The sequence below is a fragment of the Pogonomyrmex barbatus genome, unplaced genomic scaffold (assembly GCF_055798465.1).
Source record: "Pogonomyrmex barbatus isolate J1 unplaced genomic scaffold, ASM5579846v1 scaffold18, whole genome shotgun sequence".
NCBI lineage: Eukaryota > Metazoa > Arthropoda > Insecta > Hymenoptera > Formicidae > Pogonomyrmex > Pogonomyrmex barbatus.
Window position 1 is genome coordinate 6,236,559 of NW_028297114.1, and position 19,242 is coordinate 6,255,800.

Here is a 19,242-nt window from a genome sequence, read left to right on the forward strand (position 1 = left end):
GTAAGAAAAAATGATATTTTCCATCTTAAACAGATATATCTTTTTATGTTTGTTGTAGGCTAATAAGTTTTTTTTTGCATTTCTTAATATTGAAAACTTTTTTCACTTTATAGCTTGTAGATCTCTATATTCCGACAAGAGTCTGGGTCTAAATGGTTACGAAAATGCACGACTTAACTTTCGTAATCAGTTTTTAAATGTGGAGAATACATTCCGCACCAAAATGGAGGAGGTATGCAATTCAGACTCAAGTATGGTCTTTACAGAAGATCTAAAGGCCATGTTGCACTTAGCTCAAAAGAAACCTGAAGATATTGAACTGCTGATTAAAATGTTGACAAAGTTCAATAGTCAGGCCAAGGAGATGAGATTTGGTACTTTTATCTTTGGTCCTGTAGTGATGCGTACTTTGTATTATCTGGATGAACCAGATCTCGCATTTACTGCTTTTAAGGATCCCAAGTTTGAAAATTTCTTTGATCAATTGATCAGTTATCAGATTCTCTTATCTCTGTTATATAAGCATGGAAAGTATGCAGAAATGCGAGATGTCTATGACATAATTAAAACCAAACCTATAGAAAATGGATATCCTAGGAATTCTTTCATATTAGTTATGGCTGCTTGTTATAAGGAGGTAATGCTTTTCCAGGAATGATTTGTGAAAGAAAATGAAGTTGTAATGAAATTTGCCTTTATATAATTATGCTTATTACTTTTAGAATACACCAGAAACACTGGAATATGGCTTGAAAATCTGGAAAGAAATACATGAAAAGGGACATTTAGTTATGCGTAGAGCTACTGCATTTTTAGCAGCTCTAGCCATTAAGCAGAATGCACCTCATATAGCCGTAGAGATCTTAACTTCAATAAACGAGGGTCGATACATTCAAGTGAGATGTTTAAAAGTTCTGGCCTATACGAAGTTGAAGAGGTTTACTGAGATAGTTCCCATTCTCAGATCATCATTGGAATATGATAGACCAAATATTCAAACAGAAGATTATTTCATTGATGTGGTATGTATGCAGCCTACTTTTATAGATTTAATATGCAACATATGGGATATTGTCATACTTTATTTTTATCATATCTTTAGATTGAGGAGCTAGAAGAAACTATGGCAAAAGAAAATGTTCCCGAGGACTTTGAACTTTACAAATTGATTGCTTTGCTAAAGAAAAATAATCACATATTATCTAAAGTAAGTTCTGCCAAAATAATCATTTCTATGTTAATTATTAATTTATTCATATTTTGCAGACTTTAGAGGAACATCTCTGCGCAGAAATAATAGTTGATAGATCGAAACAAAGAAGAGCTGGCACATCTGGATTTCAATCAAATTTTTTTCAATCAAATTTTCCACAGCGAGAACGAAACTTCGCTAGTAATAGGCCAGTATTACGAGACATTTTGTAAGTGTGTTTATGAAAATATATCCATATGAAAAATGTAGAACAATAAAAAATCGCTGATCCAATGCTTCATCTTGAACTTAAAGTTAAGTCAATAAATAAATGTTTATGTTGACTACTAATGGACGAAATTGTAGTTCTTATTATCTAAATAACTAATTTTAATGCACCTTCATCTAGTCGATAAAAGTTGGATTCAGAAAACATCAGTAAAATTATTCCAACTAAGATTTATTAATATAATGTACAATAGCCCGTAGAGAAAATATGTCATACTTTTTGGAATAAAATATAATAAAATAGTCTAATTAGTTACGCGAGGTTTCATTTAAAAATTTGTTTTTTTCTCAACATGGTATAACCATTGTGACATATTTTCCAAACTTTTAATTTCAAATCTCGACTTCATTACTGACATTAATGAAAATATCCACCGATTATTAATTTTACAATCCTTATCTATGCATCTGTAAATAAAATGATATATATATGATATTTCAATAAATTAAAACAGGCAAAATTAATATGTTTTCATGATACTAACTTGGATAAAAGAGCTGCAATGAGAGTAATCCAGCTCTCAGCATTGGCAGGATATGTAAATATATTCTTCTCAGCTTGTCTGAGACCTTCTTTTGTACCAAGGTGACTATAAGCTGATGCGCAAGCAATATATACAGTATCAGTCATAGATGTACTTCTGCTTAGCATCAGTGCTGTCGGAGCACATTTTCGGAAGATATTCAGATTTGTATCCAACGATGAAACTCGAACGAGACGCATCCAATATCTAGTATCATCTATAATAAAATATATTGTAAACAATAAGTTTGCGATCTGTTGGTTGATGACAAATAGTATGATATGGATGTTACTTACTAGGATGCCTGAAAATAGCTTTGGCGAGTATTCGAATAGCTTGATTGAGATTTCCCTGAATAACTTGATGATATGCCGATAATGTGACAATGTCATGACCATACTCATGATGATTCTCGTAAGGTTTCAGTTCGTTCAGTACCAAGGAAGTCAGATTAGAATCATCATGTAAAATTCCTAAAGCCGCAGTCGCCAAAAAACCAGCTATAGTAGGTGGTTTTATTTGTATACATTGAAATAGCAATGTCTTGACAGCATCTGCCCCTTGGAAAAGATAAGCAATAGCAGCCATGGCACATAAGATATTTGCTTTATGCGTATCTGTATCTGCCAACCAATGTAAAGCTGCTTCGTATGTGTTGTATGATTCTTCGTATTGTTTGGCTAAATATACAAAATTCTTTTTTATTTTCAAAAATTATATGTTATAAATGTAATTTCATATGTATTCATATGTATTTTCTCTTTAAGATTTCCATACCTTTAAATAGAGATAATGCCAGGTTGCACTGAGAATTGAAACTTGCACGTTTTACTTGTTTGCATAATTCTACTGCTTCTTCATATTTTCCAATTTGAATCAAAACACGTGCTAAGTTTAAAGATATCATATCCCTCTTTTCAACTTGGCTCAATTCTAAAGCTCTGGAAAATTGTTTAGCCGCCGTATTGTATAATTTCAATCGTTCCAATAATAAACCATGTGTATTTAAAGCATAAACATCATTGGGTTCTCGTTCTAAAAAATGTCGAAATTACTTTTGTCTTAAAATACAAAAAGAGTATTACATTAAGCATTAATAATGTTATCTGCTAACCTGTATACCAAGTAAGAATATCGGCTGCTGCAGGTATTGCATGCATATTTTCGATAACGTAAACTGACAATGGATCCTTCTTCATTGTAGGATTCAGAAGAGTAGTAAGTACCCAATGGGCATAGCCTAGAGCCGCCTGATTATGGTAACCCAACTGTGTCGAATGTCGGAATAAATCCATCGCTTCCTTCCTGAGGGTCTTTTCCGCGATTAATCCTTGTCCGACCCAGCTATTTACGTAACTAGGGTCCGCACGTTGCGCTCGAGAAAATGCCTCATTTGCTCTGTAGATATCTCCTAAATATTAGCAACGTGTATGAGACAATATTCAAAACTCAAATGTAATAATAATTTGAATGAAAAATGGACACTATCTTTAAGTACCTAAATACAAGTATAATACACCGAGATTGTTCCAAGCTATTGCATTATTCGATTCTCTATCGATTGCCACAACGAAACAATGCTGAGCCAAGGCATAATTTTTTATGTACGGCGATATACAAATAATACCCAAAAGATTCCAATGTAGCCATGAGGACGGGCAAAGTTTAACGGCATGTTTTGCAGCCGCAAAACACTTTACTGCTATTTCATTCTTGTTAATTGTAGAATTGCGATTTAGTTGTAACGAATAACAACATGCTAAATCATACCATAAAAATGCAGAATTCTGCATGGATAATGCTCGACAAAAACATCTGAGAATAAAACAGTTTCTTGAAATTAAACTTGAAATTTGATAAAATTTCTTGTTTAATGCTTTAATAATCGCATTTAATCGACATTAGCTTCCTTCCCCAAAACAGTTATAAAACAATTTTTCTTTTTACCTTATTGATAAAGCGAGTATCTCATCATCTTTGATATTTAAATATTTTTCAACACTATCGTATTTCATTAGAATAGACTTAATTCTTAAATAGCAATATTTTTCTGGTAAAATAGCCATTCTATAGCACACATCGCCAAGCAATTTCCAATTGCAAAGCAAATCATTGCGTATCATGATAGCATCTATCAAATTGTCTGCTGCTTGTTGTAGATTTTCCCTCGCGCGACACAAAAATTGTTTCGCAATATTTTCTTTTGCCAAACCTAAACATGCTTGTGCTAGACCTTTTAATGCAAGAATATGTTGTACATCGTTTTGTAATATACTTTCAAAATCTTCCTTTGCTTCTTTATGTTGACCAATGAGCTAGAAAAAGGATTTTGTATCAATATATAACAATATCGACAATATCATTTTCACAAATTTTACTCACTAATTTGATATTTGCGAGTTGTATCATGGGATACAGGGACCCTGGACTGAGCTGCAGCGCCCGTTGATATGATTTTAATGCCGATGTGTGAGCACCACGTATTAAGTATGCGTCCGCCAGAGATTCCCAGCTATGACTGTACAAAGTGCAAACTTGTGATAAGAAATGTCACAGCGTTCTGCAACACAATAAAATAACAGCAAGTTATGTTATACTTGTCATTAGGATCAGCTCTGATCACATGCTGTAATGCCGTGATAGCTTGTCCCGCGTCACCTTGATCTAAGTAGTGTAAGCCTAATTGGAGCCAGGCCCATTTCGGCCCGGTACCTTGCGTAGTTACTCTTTGCAACAATTGTACATTGGCATCCTAAATGTATATGTATTGTTAATATTGATCAAGTAATTGATCATAAATTTGTGTTCTATAATAGAAAAAAATATGACGCTCACAGTATTCTTGAGAAGACGATAAGCAGTGCTCAATCCGATACCAGCTTCTTCAGAATTCGGATTGATCTGTAACGCAGCGTGATAACACCTTCTCGAACGCTCTATGTCGTTACCTTGTTCACGATAATAATGCCCCAAATAAAGCATACATTCCCAATTATTGCGATCTGCTTGAATGCCATTTAAAAATGCTATCAAGCTGTGGTTGTAGTCTCCTATATCCCAATATATTTTACCAAATAACAACCAAGCTTCAGAATTCTCTAAAGCCAGTTCGAGAGCATTAATAGCTTCTTCATATTGTTTATTTTTTTTTAAATAGATCGCTTTGAGAATAGAGACTTGGAATTTAGTTTCATCTTGACTTTCTAAATTGCTTAATATTGCGATAGCATCAGGCTCATCCAATAATATACTTGTACGTGCATATATTATTTGCAACTGTACAGTAGATTCGATGTATAACAACTAAATACACATTTATTATACATTAACAAGATATCAGGAAAATATTTTTAAGTTTATTTTAAATACTACTTACCTTTTCACATATTTGACGTGCTTCCATCAACTTTTGTTTGTTACTGCTTCTACTCATTGCTTCAAGCAATCTCAAATTAATTTCATATTTAAATTTGTCCTTTAAAGACGGTTTCATCAGTTGGAGCGCTTGTCCAGAAGCATTTTCAGTTTCTTGCCAGCAGTAAAGCTTATAATACACTTGGCTTAACATCAACCAAGCATAAAACAACTGTGGGTTTAACAAAATTACTTGCTTCAAACAATCGCGACAATCGATCAATTCGTCTGTTGTCCACAAATATGTTGCTTTTGCAATAAAGGCAGTTTCGGAATTCGCATTTAACTTTAGAAGCGACTCATAAAACTGAGTTATATCAATCTCAAAATCATTTTCATTCAATACAGTCTTTTCATAATAGACACGACATAACCACTCTGTTGCACAAAGGAACTAATTATATTGGAGTGTAACAGTGCATAAAATTTTTTTTCAATAAGAACACTAACAAATTTCATTTACCTAAAGGGCAGATATCCTGTGGAAATTGAATATGCATATCTTGAGCTGCCGTTAGCAACTTCGTAAATTTATTTGAGTCATACAGTATCTTTAAATATTTCCTATAATATTCTTGTCTATTTACTAATTCTACATCATTTATAACAGATGCAAACACATTTTCATAAAGCTCCTGATGTTTGTTTATGCTACTAGGATATTCTGAAAAAACCCATGCTAGATTCTTGTTGATCAGATTTTTCTTTTCCTGTGTAGAAACATCTCGTAACTTATTTAGTGTGACCAATACTTCAGATAATACGTCATCATCCTTGATACGTAAGATAATTTCAGAAACTTTATTTACAAAATGTATGAACTTAGGAGAATCACTGAAAAATGGAAATCCATTTTTTTCTAATCTTTATATCTTCAGTTTGAAATATTCTATGAATCAATAGCAATATTCTACCTATCCAACTCCAACAGTTTGCAGTAGGCTAGAACCAACTTTTCCCAATGATCCTGTGATGCTTTCTCATAATATGCCACTAAACCTTGCCAGGCCAATGGATTATTCGGTTGCACCTCCACAGCTTTTTGGAGAACTAAAGACACCTGTGATTCAAATTCTTCCACCTCTTGCATAGAGCGAGCTAATAGAAGCAATGCTGCATAATTGGTTTTGTCTTTCTTCAAGATTTTCTTACATTTCTTTATAACTTCCAAATATTCATTTTGCTTGAAAGATTCGCGGGCATCCTTTAATAGAATCTTTGTGTCATCTGACATTTTGTTCTGTAATGAAATAAGAAACAGACATTATTGTATACCATATACATTTTTTTATCTTTATTTTTTTACTTTCAACGTATCTATATTTTACTAGTTATATTCATTTTTATCAATATAGATTAATTTCGGTTTAACTTACTTTTAATTTTTTTCTAATTTCAAAAATTAAAAAAAAATAAAAGATAAATTATGAGTTGAGATTAAAATTAAATTAATCTACTATTGTAGAAATGAATTAGTATGATAATTGAATCATGTGTAACGAAAACAATCTATAAATTATAATAGAAATAATAATGTTTCAGACGACTCATACATTATCCTACCTTAAACCAGTGTTATAATATTTTACAAAAGATCATAAACAAATAAAAATGTAAACAATGCTCAAGTTTATAGGTTTAGCAAATGCACTAGTGTAAAATATTATTATACGTGCAGTTTACTAACAAGTCCTTTTGAGTGCAGAAAGGTGTAAATGGCATTTTCTCTTTCTCTCTCTCTAAATACATAGAAAAGGAAAGAAATTATTGGAGAATTTATGGAGGTTTATAATGTCGTTCTGGCGTTCACAAAACTCCACTAACGCGATCATTCGATTCACGACGACATCCCGTTATCCTGGATAAAATTGTCCAAAGATCTCATCTCTCTTGCCTGTTTATGACGTAACATTAGAGATGAAAAGATTTCACGCATAACGTAAAACGTAATAATTGGTCTAACTTGAAATTTTTCGCTTTGTTTTACCATCTGGCAATATATCAACTTTTGAAATCACGAGTCGCGTATGCACGACGACACTGGACAGAATGTCGCGTGCGCGTGCGTCCTGACGTGCGATATACGTTTATATCATATGTATGATGAATGTATGTATGTATGTATGATATATATATATGTATGTACCTGCCGTGAGAACGTGTGCGAACTCGTGTGTAGGAGTTGGGAGGTGCGGAGAGGCAAAAAGCTGGTAGAGCCGCAGCAGGAGGCCGCCCGATGGATTCGCTCCGCACGTCGTGTTTACGTCCGTCACTCGCCTTCTCTTCGACGCCCGCGTTAGCCTAGGTTTACGCCACTCTCTTTTCCTCCCCTTCGCTGCGTATCGCCCGTGTTTCTAACCTAAGAAATCACCCCCGCCGCACGCGAGAGAGATGAATGCCATGCTCCTTTGATAGAGGCAACACGTCGTCGCCGAACAGCATCATCGACACGCACCGGACCCCTCGCAATCCCCGTCGCACGTCGGGGGACCGACAAAGGCTGACGACTGGGAACGGCGCTCATCCTAAGTATAGCTTCCTCCCCCGTTTTATGCAGCTTCTCGTGTCCCTTGTGTCGCACGCAGCTTGTCGCGAATCCGCATCGCGTCGTTCGCGACGGATACGTGGGGTGTGGCTGCCGGCAGCTCGTCGTCGTCATTGTTGATGTATTTTTTTTCGTTCTCGATATTTTAGGCTATGTTGAGCCACAAATCGTGGCCACATGCCTATGACACGGAGGATTCAAGGTTAGGTTCGAATGACAATGATGATCGGTCGTTCGTTGGATTTTAATTCGAGAGTTCTGTGCGTTTCTCCTTTCTTTTCCCCTTCCTAGTTTTTTCTTTTTTTTTTTTTGACAGCTCCATAGTTTCGTGTGATTTCGTGACATAGAGCAGTGAGATAGAGACAAGCTGCGTTTTTCCGTTAGGATTACATGTTGAAGTTGCAATTTTTTGTACACGAGAAAACATACGGGTAAAACGAAAGATGATAAATCGGATAATGATTTATATATCATTTATGTTAACGGCTACTCTTTGTGTTATTTAGGTACAGTTACTATACCCGTAAACCTATCAGTGTGTATAGTAATGTCTGTCCCTTCTTCGTCCTCCAACAATATATCTGACAATAATAAGCTAGGCGGTGCCAGTCCTAGTCCAATTGAGGGTATCGAGGGAGTTCCAGGGCCGAGTTCCTTGGATCCTATGCATTCAGTGTTGCCACAAGACGGGGAATCCGAGGATTATGGAGATGACGAAGAGGAGGGCGATGAAGAATGTAGCGAAGGAGAAAGTGAAGTAAGTTCTATTTTGTTTATATTTCCTCCATTTTTTTTCTTAGAGCAAAGTAAAGCATTTGATGAATCTATTTATTTTATATTTTACTTTTATTATAAATAAGATATAATTTTATTTCTTTTTATTAAATTTATACTTGTGAGATTATGTGTGATTAACAATAATTAATATTCTGTCACATTGTTAGATTAGCGACAGTGGATTGTTTTGTGACACCGAGTGTACAGCAGAGATTGAGAGCAACAATTGTCAGTCACCCGTGTCACAATCTCAAGCGGTTCTCTCTGAACAGGTACAAAGTCCAGTATCGCATAATTGTGTGCCATCAGACGTTGTCCAACCTCAGAGAAAACGAAAGAGTGAAACAGAATGCTGTCTACCCTGTAAAAAACTTAATCCAGAAGAAAAGTGTCATATAATGTGAGATTTGTATATTGTATATTGTATATTATCTAAAAGTTATAATTATACATAGTTTTTAATATTTTTCTTTCGTTTTAGGACTGCTAGAAAACTAGATGATAAAGGTAAACATGTGAGATGTGTCATTCCTACCAAGGACAATCCTCCTCCAGAAATGAGCAGTTGGCTTCTACAATTTCAGGTATTTTTATAGATATATTCTTGCTAAATATTATAATAACAAAGGAATTACGTCGATAAAACTAGGAAAAAAATATGTGTAATTAATTATATTCAACTGTTACATATTTTTTTTGTAACAAAGTAAAACTAATACTTGTTGCAGAGATGGTCAAACGCGGAAAGGATGTTAGCGATAGACGAACTAATAGAGAGATGCGAGCCCACGCAAGTGCGTCACATGATGCAGGTGATAGAGCCGCAATTTCAACGAGACTTTATATCGTTGTTGCCGAAAGAATTGGCATTATCAGTATTGGCCTTTCTTGAGCCGAAGGATCTCCTGAGAGCGGCGCAGACCTGTCGAAACTGGCGTTTCCTAGCTGACGACAATCTACTTTGGAAAGAGAAGTGCAAGGCAGCCGGCATAGAGGATTTAAAAGATCTCCCACCACTGAAACGAAAGAACTGTCGAAGCGGCAACCATAATTCATCTCCGTGGAAACAGGCTTATATGCGGCAGCATAATATTAAAATGAATTGGAGAACGAAGCCGATCCGTACACCAAAAGTGTTAAAAGGTCATGATGACCATGTTATTACATGCCTTCAATTTTCTGGAAATCGGATAGTTAGTGGTTCAGATGATAATACTCTTAAAGTATGGTCTGCTGTTACAGGCAAGGTAAATTAAATCACAGAAATTAGTCATCACATACATGAAAAATAAGATTATTATAGCCCGTATTTTTCTCAATGTTTTTCAGTGCCTACGAACATTAGTTGGACACACTGGAGGTGTATGGTCTTCACAAATGTCCGGCACAATTGTTATCAGTGGTAGTACGGACCGTACATTAAAAGTGTGGAACGCGGAAACTGGTCAGTGCATTCATACATTATACGGTCACACGTCAACGGTTAGGTGTATGCATCTGCATGGTAATAAGGTCGTCAGTGGTAGTAGAGACGCAACATTAAGAGTGTGGCAGGTGGACACGGGAGAGTGCTTACATGTGCTCGTGGGACATCTAGCAGCAGTCAGATGTGTGCAATATGATGGAAAGTTGGTGGTCAGTGGTGCCTATGACTATATGGTCAAAGTTTGGAATCCGGAGCGTGAGGAGTGCCTTCATACCTTACAAGGACATACCAATCGCGTTTATTCCCTCCAGGTAAGTATAAGATATATCACTCCCAGATGTTCGCTTTTGATTTCTCAGCATTGACAAGTATCCGTATGCCATTTCCTTCGTTAGTTCGACGGCGTGCACGTTGTTAGCGGATCATTGGACACAAGTATAAGAGTGTGGGAGGTAGAAACAGGTGCTTGTAGACATACCCTGATGGGTCATCAGTCTCTCACCTCAGGGATGGAGTTGCGCAATAATATCTTAGTATCGGGCAACGCTGATTCTACCGTTAAAGTATGGGATATTGTTAGTGGTCACTGCCTTCAAACTCTCTCCGGTCCGAACAAACATCAATCAGCAGTCACTTGCCTTCAATTCAATAGCCATTTTGTGATTACATCCTCTGATGATGGTACAGTAAAACTCTGGGATGTTAAGACTGGTTTGTATATATTTCATTATTCATATTTCATTTTATCGTTGTTTAGTTAGAATTTCTGAAATGTGCATTGACAAAAACAACTTGCGTTGTGTTCGCAGGTGATTTCATTAGGAATCTAGTTGCACTGGAAAGTGGGGGTAGCGGCGGTGTTGTGTGGAGAATTCGAGCGAGTGATACGAAACTAGTGTGTGCAGTAGGTAGTCGAAATGGTACCGAGGAAACGAAACTACTTGTCCTCGATTTCGATGTTGAGGTAAAATAGTGCGCTACCAATGTCGTGGACCCAATCGCCCCCTTGTACGACTTGTGTACATATTTTCAATTAAGTAGTCTAAAAACTAATCTACGCTGTACAATGATTTATGTATTACATGGTGTGATTGTGATAAGACTGTGTACGCGCCGTAAAAATCGGGCGAGTATTGCGAGAGACGGAGGTGAGGATAAGAAGAGATGGAAAAGGCAAAAAAAAAAAAATTCGAAGGAAACGAAAGAGATGAGTAGCGAATGATCTCCTGATGGATTAAAGTGCCCGTCGAGAAATTATAAATATATCGTTTTGTCGGAGCGCGCGTGCGTTGTTATGATGTACAAACGTAAGATTTGTAAGACTCGTAAATTTATGGGGGGGGGGAGGGGATGAGGAGCTTATCAGTGTACTTCCGAATTTTCGCTGTTATAACGGTTCAGTGGAATCGATGATGCAAAAATAGCAAACATCCCCAATGAGATTCATTGTAAGTATAACAGATTTATTATGTGGGCATTTAGGAGCATTTGTCAACGATGGCTGATGAAAACGAGGCGACTGAAACTAAGACGTACTGAAACTGCAAGGCAAAACGACATTAATCGAAGAATCTCATACTTCCTGAAGCTAATCAGAAAATTGTCGACATTTTCCGACACGTCATTCGGACCATATAAATCTTTTTACGGAAAATTTCAAACGTTTGTTGTACATCGCAACATTTGTAATTTATTGGCCGATTCGTCAAATTGATCTTCATCAAATTGTCAGCTTCGATATTTCTTGGTCATAATTTTAGACTTTACTTGCCTATACATAAATATCGATCTGGTTAAGAACAAATATTTTTATAAATGTTTATAGGTCAATATTTTCATATGTTTAACGTTTTCCGAAGAAGTATAAGATTTTCTAGCAATTGATTAAAGCAAATCACTCAAATCACGAATTCGATAAATATTTTCTTTTTTTTTTTTTTTTTTTTGTAGTAAAAAATTCTTCCAATGTTGCATATTTCACATTATGGTGCAATATACAAAATAGTGCACTTAATCGCGTGCAATACAGACTTATAAAACGGTAAATTAGTACAAATTTAAAGCGGAGCAACATTTTTGTTCACAATTAAAGTATTTTAATTTTGTAAATATTAAATAAAAGGCTTTGCTAAAGGGAGAATATTTGTATTAGCCAGATCTTTACATTTTTAGTGCGAATTGTATGAAGACTTAGAACATTGCATCAATTGTCACTGATAAATTTTATATTGATTCTACTGAATCATGTCATGAATGACAACGGATTATGCGATTTGTGCAAATGCATCTTTATTATTGGACCTAGGTTAGACTAGGTGTCGTGTTTATTTGTATATTGCTCAATAGTTTATATTATAAGAATGTGTTACCTGTTGTATCATTTTTTTTTTATAAGAAATAGAAAACAAGATGTTGCTGCATATTTTAGATTGTTTTTTTTTTTTTTTAAATTTATTACAAACTGTATACATGTTCATGTGCTAAGAAACATATTTTGTACAAAATAAATGTTCGATTTCGACCTCTTTCTATACAGCTGTGGATATTATCTTACTATACGAAAAACATATCTTGTTTCATCCTCTCGCTTGTGCAGGCACTCGCTTGAATAAAGTCCTTCAGTCATGATTTATAGGTTCTATACGTATCTTCGAAAACAATGCTACGTCTCGACAATAATAACAAGCGTACAGCCATCGCACATCACATGTAGTCTAGTGTTCTTCGCTTCCAGGCTTTTTGGCTCAACGAGGTATCTCTCACCGCATCTGCATCGGTAAAAAAATGTGTTTTCGAAATCGGACTTTTCAAGATCGCTCGATGAGATCCGCGCATACACGAGATTAGCCTCTTGCTCCAATCGCTCTTGATCGCAGGCAGCATCGTACCGCTTCCTGGTCTGTGGATTTCCGAGTACTTGCCAAGCTGCCTTGATATCGAAAAACTTTTGGACGTTTGTATTGTTCTTATCAGGATGAAACTGTAATAACCGTTCATGATAGGCACGCTTAAGTTCTTCGTGAGTGGAATTTTCGTTGCAGCCTAGTAGTTCGTAACAATCCATCTTTACGGATTTATTGAATAAAATGTTGTTTTGCTCTTAACCTACAAGAGGCGAGCAATATCGCCTGCATGCTCCTGTCATCGCCTCGTTTTGCAGAGTAATATTTCATTCGTCTACGATAAATTTTGAAACGCGTGTTGATTGGCTCTAAAATAGTGAAGTTTCCAGATCTCCAAAAATTTTCTTTTAACAAGTTACTAGCGTCACGCGTCCAACTAGGGAAATTAACTTTAAAATATAACGATCTTATAACGATTTTATACCGCGATTTATAAAATGTAATAATCCAAAGAAGTTTCTTTGAAATACAAAAGCAATACCTAACAATGACAATGATCGATGAAATATGTATAATTGTTTATAAAATCAGATACAATTTCATCTTATATTGTATGAAAAATACTGTATACATGTTGCATATCTTTTAAAGAGTAATAAGATGAGAACTAATCAAGATAAGAATTATCTTTAAAATTGAGAAATATTTGTTTATATTTTTATAATTAAGAATTGATACTTCATTAATTGACAATGAAATCGGATCTTCTCATCGCTTATACACTCATCATCGATAAATCTCATGACTCACAGGTAAGAGAAAAAGAAGAAGAAGAAGAAAGAAAGGAACAACAAGAGAAATGTACTTTCACAATTTTTTACATTCAATTCGTCTAAATTCAATGATTGCGATAAACATTAAAACCTGAAAACTGCCAACGTCTTTCCATATTTGCTCCGATACCGAATAATTCCTGTTTGAAGACCTGTGGAAAACGTTGCATTAAAACTTCGACTTCGTTCGGTTTAATGCCGGGTTCCATTTTCTGTAAATAGGACCATAAATAATCCACGCTCGCGCCGAATGGATGGATGTGCAGAAACGTCGCTATGAGTCCTGCAATGTATTACATATTAAAAAGTTATAATCAAAGTTATTTTCTAATAGTTTCTGAAATTTTTATGTTACCAATGAGCTTAGCATCCTTCTGGGTCACTTGCACGAAGCTGGAGGTGAGAATGTGTTGCTTCGGCGTACGTGGTTCTTCGCTGATATCATCGTCCTTGTCAAGCGTAATAATCTCACTCTCTCTGGGCTCTTCTTTCTTCGTGGCATTTAATTTGACAGTCAAGTCCTTGATCTTCTGATCGTCCTGTGCCTGTTGCTTACGCGATTGCATCAACTGTTCCTGCATGCCTTTTAACGTTTGTTGCAGCATTTTCATTTGCTTTTCCTTCGCTTCTAACTCTGCTTTTGTTTCCGATTTCAAGAGATCCACCTACAGAAAATATATGATAAATTAGGAACTTTCCTCGATATTGTTTTGATATAGTCAAATTACTTGTCAACTAATACACACTTCGTTTTTGTATGCTTCCAACTGGCATCTCAGACTGTCGTTCTCTTCTTTGAGACTCTGCAGTCTCTCAACATCCTCTTGATTGCCGTCTGATTGATTACGCACTTTTTTACGTTGAGGTTCCTCCTCCGAATCCGAAACGTCCATCTCGCCTTCGCCTTCAATTAGGCTGTCTTCCAACTGCACCGCTTTTATTTCCTGTCATTACGAATAGCCGAACTTACAAGATGTTTCCGAAATGCAAGTGTCATTTTCTCACACAAATGCATGCATATAAGAATATATAATTTTCTATTTGTCGCGTTCAAATAATAGTATTTAAATACATCTCTAAACGTGGCTGATTTTGTTCTTTTTCTTCTTTTTTTTTTTTTAGATGTACAGAATTGTTCTTTTTTCCTTATGTACACGTAGTTTCGTAAATTTCTGTAATTCAGAGTTGAGGCGCGATATACAATTTTGTCTCCAGTTTTGATTACGAAAGAATGTGTCTCTAGGACATGTTCGCTTTTTCAGAACAATTTGGGCTTACCTGATCTTAAGAAGCAGATGCACCTCTGAAGTACAGAAATAACAAGTATATTGTATAATCGAATAACACTGTTCGAAAAAGTAAGGTGAATCCATGCTGGATAGTCTGTAGTTGCTTTTCGATCCGAAAGTACTAATCTCGTTATTACCTTCTGTTCCATATGTTGTTCTTAATGTTGTGCGTGTTGCCGACAGGATTTATCTGCTATACTGTCACGGCATTCCACGAAAAAGTAACGAATTGTATTCGCACGAAGGAAAGCGTGTGTCTGACCGTTTTCTTTTTTATAGCAGGCGAGATTCGACTCTTTCCTTAACTTACCTGTGGTATCTTAGAAATACAAATTGCAAAACGAGCGAGTGTTTGGAGATATCGTGCAAACGCGCGGAAGAGCATATTGCGACAGAAACAGATTCTGAGATTGCTTTAAGTTACGCAAGAAAAAGAAAAAGTATATACAGAGAAGACACGCTACCAGCATGTGAGAGTGCGTTACATACATACCGAGGATTGCTTCTTCCACATTTCGATGTTCTTCCGCTGCGCCTTAGTGAAGTGATCCCAGACTTTCTTGTGGCTGGCCGCAGTAAAGACTCGTTCGATCTGACTGACTGTTGATGACATGGTCGCATGTTGCATACAAAAAAACACAACAAATCCTCCGTTGTATACCTTTTGCTTGATACTCTAAGCTCGGTAGTTTCGTCTATGCTTTTAGTACTCATTACGCGTACTTGTCATGTTAAACGTTTAGCTATATCGTGACATTCCTCGACGGGAACAGTATCTCGAGCCCTCCTTTAATAACCGGAGCGTGTTTTTCGTATATGTACAGCTACGGAGTCTCACATAGATTGTGCCGAGTGTCGGAGCGCATCTAATCTAACGTAAAGTTGTTTTCACCAAATATTCCGCTCTCATCGTCCGCTTTTCCACCTTACTGCGGATAACGTAACCCCGAAGACTTGCAATCCCCGGACTTCCAATGTTAAGGACTATTTTAAACAGCGAATATAATCTCGCGTATGATGTTAAACGCTTATCCGCATGTTAATACGTATACATAAAGAGACTTACATAAAATATTAATTTCAAATACGCAGTTCAAAATAGTCTTTCAACAATGGATGTCCAGCCCATCACCCTTATTCCTTAGCATTGCCAAGCATGCAACTTTCAAGTACACTATAATTCTATGAGATAGAATTTGCGATAAATCGCCTTTATATCGATTTTGTTGGATCCTAAGTCCGAGAAGACAGGATTTTTCACCCACCTTATCCTCGCCTACTATTTCTGATCCTTCCTACCGAGCCACCTCCACTTGTACATTGACCACAAACAGAATTCATAGACGAATTCGCCATGATACACTTGAGAGATTGCTAAAGTTAGTGACGAGACAGAAAAGTACTTTGTCGTACGTAGGTATCAAGAATAGGTTTTACATCAAGCGTCATCACTTGATATGCAAAAGCCGATTTTTCATATATCGTACGCCGAAATCGACAAGCTTAATATTCGATTTTGTTTTATACCTGATTATAATCGGTTGTTGTACCTTAATGTCATGAATCGTTATTCTTAATTATCACGTAACGATGTAACGTACCTTCGTAACTGCAATAAGAAAAATCTCTGCTTTTTATCGGAACTCAATATGTGGCACAAGGATTCGTCATACACACAGCGTGAGGAACGCAGCGATACCGTTGTTGTTACTTTTAAACTCACGAACGAGATAATTACGATTTTTGTTGTGTGTGATTTTTACTATATCCAAATAAGGATTTCCTCTATTGGTTGTTGGACCTAATTATGCCAAGATGAACTTACCAGCCAATGCGGATTTTCTTAGCGCACACGAAATATGTACGATAGTATGGAGCTATTTTAGAGATAGAAAAATGAAAAAGTGCGAAAACATACATTGTATAAGAAGTCCTTGCATTCTTCCTTTCATTAATTCCTTGGCTTTTTGTAGCTCTTCTTCGTAAGCAGCCTTCTCTGTCAGAAGTCGCCGAACATGAGAATTTGTTGATTGTATCATAGAGTAGAAGATATTGGCATTACGCTTGATGCAATCACCTCGTTCTAACCACGTTACAACAACCTGCAATCAATTACAAATACAAAAAAATTATTTAACTACAAACTACAAACTGGAAAATTAAGTATTGTCGTCTATTATCATGATTACTCACTTGTACTGCTTTCATAAACGTGTCATCTTGTTTAATCTTTTCGCAGATATTTGATGCCTCATGATCCGTGTAATGCACTACCGGAGGCGGACTCGAGGGTGGCCTTTGTCTCTCCTTTTCCACTCTTTCTCTATGACGTTGTTCTCTTTGTAATTGTCGTTGTCTGCATTCCCATTCATATTGATCATCTCTAGCCTAAAATCATAATTAACAATTTGATATATAAAGAACTTATATATAAAGAACCTATATATAAAGAATTGAATATTATAGAATATTAATAATAATATAATTATTTTAGGTAGACAATTCCCAACAAACCTGAGCAAAATCTACATGGAGTCTACCGGTATTTGCAGGTTCTCCACTGGATCCTATTCTTACTCTGTAACCGGATAGATAAATTGCCGCATCGACACTAGCTTCCAAGACATAACGTATATGGCAGAAATTCTTTTTAGAAAGACGCAAAGTAGTTATCTCTCCACAACGTTCGAATATTTCCTGTATTATAGCTTCGGTGATGTTTTCCGGCAATCCTGCACAATAAAGATAGTACAATTAGAAGATAGTACATAATCGACAACATTTATATCTTTAAGAAATTTTATTCAACATTCGATGTATGTTTACCTCCCACAAAAATTGTTCTACATCCTGGTGGCCTCTCTCGTGTGGTAGGTGGTGGAGCATTCGGATTTGGCGGAAATAGTACACAACTTTTACAATGTATGATTTCTTTGGTACCTTGAGGCATTGTGGGCGGTGGTGGCAAACTTGCAGACATTATCTGCGCCGCATCTGTCATGATCTGTTCGGCACCTAATATTTGAGCACCTATCATGCTGCCATCATGTGACATCATACCCATGCCCATTGGATTGTAACCGTGCGTGTGACTCATGTGTGGACCTAGAGTCATCTCCCCCATCATGGGTGCCATTGGTCCCATGGGACCCATACCCATCATGGGATAACCTACTCCCATTCCCCAAACACCTGCGGCAGGTTCCATCTGTGTGCCTAAACTCGGTGCGTTGTTTGTATTTGTCGACGACAAGACTTCGTTGTTATTAGAATTGTTGGTATGATTGCTATTGTTCTTAGACGAATTTGCATTATTTCTCTCCTCGACTCTTCGATCGTCCCTTCGATCTCGGTCATTCCTCTCCTCCCTTCTATCCCGATCTCTGTCGCGTCTATCACTGCGTTCGCTCCTCGACCTTTTACAAAATAATGTGTAAGCTATAGATTTGCAGAAATCACAAAGCTGCAACTGTCAGGAATACTCGTACAATTCGTCATCTTATTTTTGACAAACAAAAATAGAGCATTACCTTCTGTTGTTGTCTCGTGTTTCACGGCTATCCCTATTTTCCCGATCCCTTCTATTATCATTCTTATCGCTTCTCTTGTCGCTGCTGTCATCTGAGGTTTCTCGTACTACAGGGGGCTGATTCTTATTCGTACTGAACTCCAGGGGTGAGTCGTTCATGCCAGGCAGTGGTATGGGCGGTGGTGGCAGCGGTGGGAACCCTTGACTCGCTAATTCCATAAAACTTTGTGGTCCCGCTATGGGCCCCAATGGACCTATTGGTCCCATACCTATGGATAAATACATCGATGAGATAAAATTGAAATAGGGATCAATTTAGAAGGCAAACGGAGTAACGATTAAAGAGTAATGATTATGCTCACCCATGGGCGGCATAGCGGTTGCCGGCACCCCGGGGAAGTTGTAAGCCATCTCTCGCGTGATAATCCCCGAGTTTTGTCCGCGTAAGAGGCGAGAGACACAACGGAGATAAACACACCGCTGCGAGATATTCCGCTCGTTGTCGTCGAGTCGCGCGGAGATGGCGGCGGTGGATATACAGGATGAACGTATAAACTATAATCAGACGTAATTATGCGGTGC

The 19,242-nt window shown here is 36.7% G+C and overlaps 5 protein-coding genes across 9 annotated transcripts in view; 2 read left to right on the forward strand and 3 right to left on the reverse strand.

Moving 5' to 3' along the window:
* Positions 1 to 1,543, forward strand: part of LOC105431799 (pentatricopeptide repeat-containing protein 2, mitochondrial) — a 98,494-nt gene extending 96,951 nt beyond the window's left edge. For both annotated transcript variants that reach the window (XM_089074917.1, XM_089074918.1), the window contains exons 5-8: positions 114 to 637; positions 723 to 1,022; positions 1,103 to 1,207; positions 1,267 to 1,543. In XM_089074917.1, the coding sequence (XP_088931043.1) occupies positions 114 to 637; positions 723 to 1,022; positions 1,103 to 1,207; positions 1,267 to 1,425 (1,088 nt within the window). In that variant the 3' untranslated portion in view covers positions 1,426 to 1,543. The remainder of the gene's footprint in view (positions 1 to 113; positions 638 to 722; positions 1,023 to 1,102; positions 1,208 to 1,266) is intronic.
* Positions 1,544 to 1,636: 93 nt separating this feature from the next.
* On the reverse strand, positions 1,637 to 7,954 carry LOC105431804 (superkiller complex protein 3). 4 transcript variants are annotated; one of them, XM_089074903.1, is made up of 14 exons: positions 7,565 to 7,954; positions 6,333 to 6,658; positions 5,882 to 6,252; positions 5,381 to 5,796; positions 4,840 to 5,307; positions 4,602 to 4,756; positions 4,387 to 4,522; positions 3,952 to 4,319; positions 3,503 to 3,819; positions 3,119 to 3,415; positions 2,782 to 3,039; positions 2,301 to 2,684; positions 1,966 to 2,221; positions 1,637 to 1,888 (listed from the first exon to the last, which is right to left on the reverse strand). In XM_089074903.1, the coding sequence occupies exons 2-14, from the start codon at positions 6,650 to 6,652 to the stop codon at positions 1,750 to 1,752; spliced, it is 3,885 nt and encodes a 1,294-aa protein (XP_088931029.1). In that variant the 5' UTR covers positions 6,653 to 6,658; positions 7,565 to 7,954; the 3' UTR covers positions 1,637 to 1,749. The 4 variants fall into 4 exon arrangements, with proteins under 4 accessions (XP_088931029.1, XP_011644548.2, XP_088931028.1 ...); XM_011646246.3 differs by lacking the exon at positions 7,565 to 7,954 and adding an exon at positions 7,106 to 7,404; XM_089074902.1 differs by lacking the exon at positions 7,565 to 7,954 and adding an exon at positions 6,982 to 7,404.
* Positions 7,955 to 7,998: 44 nt separating this feature from the next.
* On the forward strand, positions 7,999 to 12,588 carry ago (F-box and WD-40 domain protein 7). The gene is made up of 8 exons (XM_089074911.1): positions 7,999 to 8,165; positions 8,470 to 8,720; positions 8,908 to 9,140; positions 9,222 to 9,324; positions 9,469 to 9,987; positions 10,070 to 10,477; positions 10,562 to 10,877; positions 10,976 to 12,588. Exons 1-8 carry the CDS (start codon positions 8,141 to 8,143, stop codon positions 11,137 to 11,139), a joined length of 2,019 nt encoding a protein of 672 aa, XP_088931037.1. The 5' UTR covers positions 7,999 to 8,140; the 3' UTR covers positions 11,140 to 12,588.
* LOC105431805 (dnaJ homolog subfamily C member 24) lies at positions 12,502 to 13,266 on the reverse strand. Its single transcript, XM_025219520.2, has one exon. The coding sequence runs from the start codon at positions 13,228 to 13,230 to the stop codon at positions 12,829 to 12,831; it is 402 nt and encodes a 133-aa protein (XP_025075305.2). The 5' UTR covers positions 13,231 to 13,266; the 3' UTR covers positions 12,502 to 12,828.
* Positions 13,267 to 13,849: 583 nt separating this feature from the next.
* LOC105431806 (ecto-NOX disulfide-thiol exchanger 2) lies at positions 13,850 to 19,156 on the reverse strand. Its single transcript, XM_011646249.3, has 10 exons — positions 19,023 to 19,156; positions 18,662 to 18,929; positions 17,958 to 18,547; positions 17,646 to 17,863; positions 17,325 to 17,519; positions 17,050 to 17,233; positions 15,625 to 15,731; positions 14,589 to 14,786; positions 14,198 to 14,507; positions 13,850 to 14,125 (listed from the first exon to the last, which is right to left on the reverse strand). Exons 1-10 carry the CDS (start codon positions 19,069 to 19,071, stop codon positions 13,908 to 13,910), a joined length of 2,337 nt encoding a protein of 778 aa, XP_011644551.1. The 5' UTR covers positions 19,072 to 19,156; the 3' UTR covers positions 13,850 to 13,907.
* Positions 19,157 to 19,242: the final 86 nt, after the last annotated feature.

Excerpts from the sequence above, each read along its gene's own strand:
- LOC105431804 (XM_089074903.1), bottom strand. The coding sequence starts at position 6,652 with ATGTCAGATGACACAAAGATTCTATTAAAGGATGCCCGCGAATCTTTC. Across the intron at positions 3,416-3,502 it reads TGTATTATACTTGTATTTAG|GAGATATCTACAGAGCAAAT; the intron begins GTACTTAAAGAT and ends GCTAATATTTAG. Across the intron at positions 2,685-2,781 it reads GGCATTATCTCTATTTAAAG|CCAAACAATACGAAGAATCA; the intron begins GTATGGAAATCT and ends TTGTATATTTAG.
- ago (XM_089074911.1), top strand. The coding sequence starts at position 8,141 with ATGCCTATGACACGGAGGATTCAAG. Across the intron at positions 9,325-9,468 it reads GTTGGCTTCTACAATTTCAG|AGATGGTCAAACGCGGAAAG; the intron begins GTATTTTTATAG and ends TACTTGTTGCAG. Across the intron at positions 9,988-10,069 it reads GGTCTGCTGTTACAGGCAAG|TGCCTACGAACATTAGTTGG; the intron begins GTAAATTAAATC and ends AATGTTTTTCAG.
- LOC105431805 (XM_025219520.2), bottom strand. The coding sequence starts at position 13,230 with ATGGATTGTTACGAACTACTAGGCTGCAACGAAAATTCCACTCACGAA.
- LOC105431806 (XM_011646249.3), bottom strand. The coding sequence starts at position 19,071 with ATGGCTTACAACTTCCCCGGGGTGCCGGCAACCGCTATGCCGCCCATG. Across the intron at positions 17,520-17,645 it reads TCCATGTAGATTTTGCTCAG|GCTAGAGATGATCAATATGA; the intron begins GTTTGTTGGGAA and ends TTATGATTTTAG. Across the intron at positions 14,508-14,588 it reads TGGAAGCATACAAAAACGAA|GTGGATCTCTTGAAATCGGA; the intron begins GTGTGTATTAGT and ends TATTTTCTGTAG.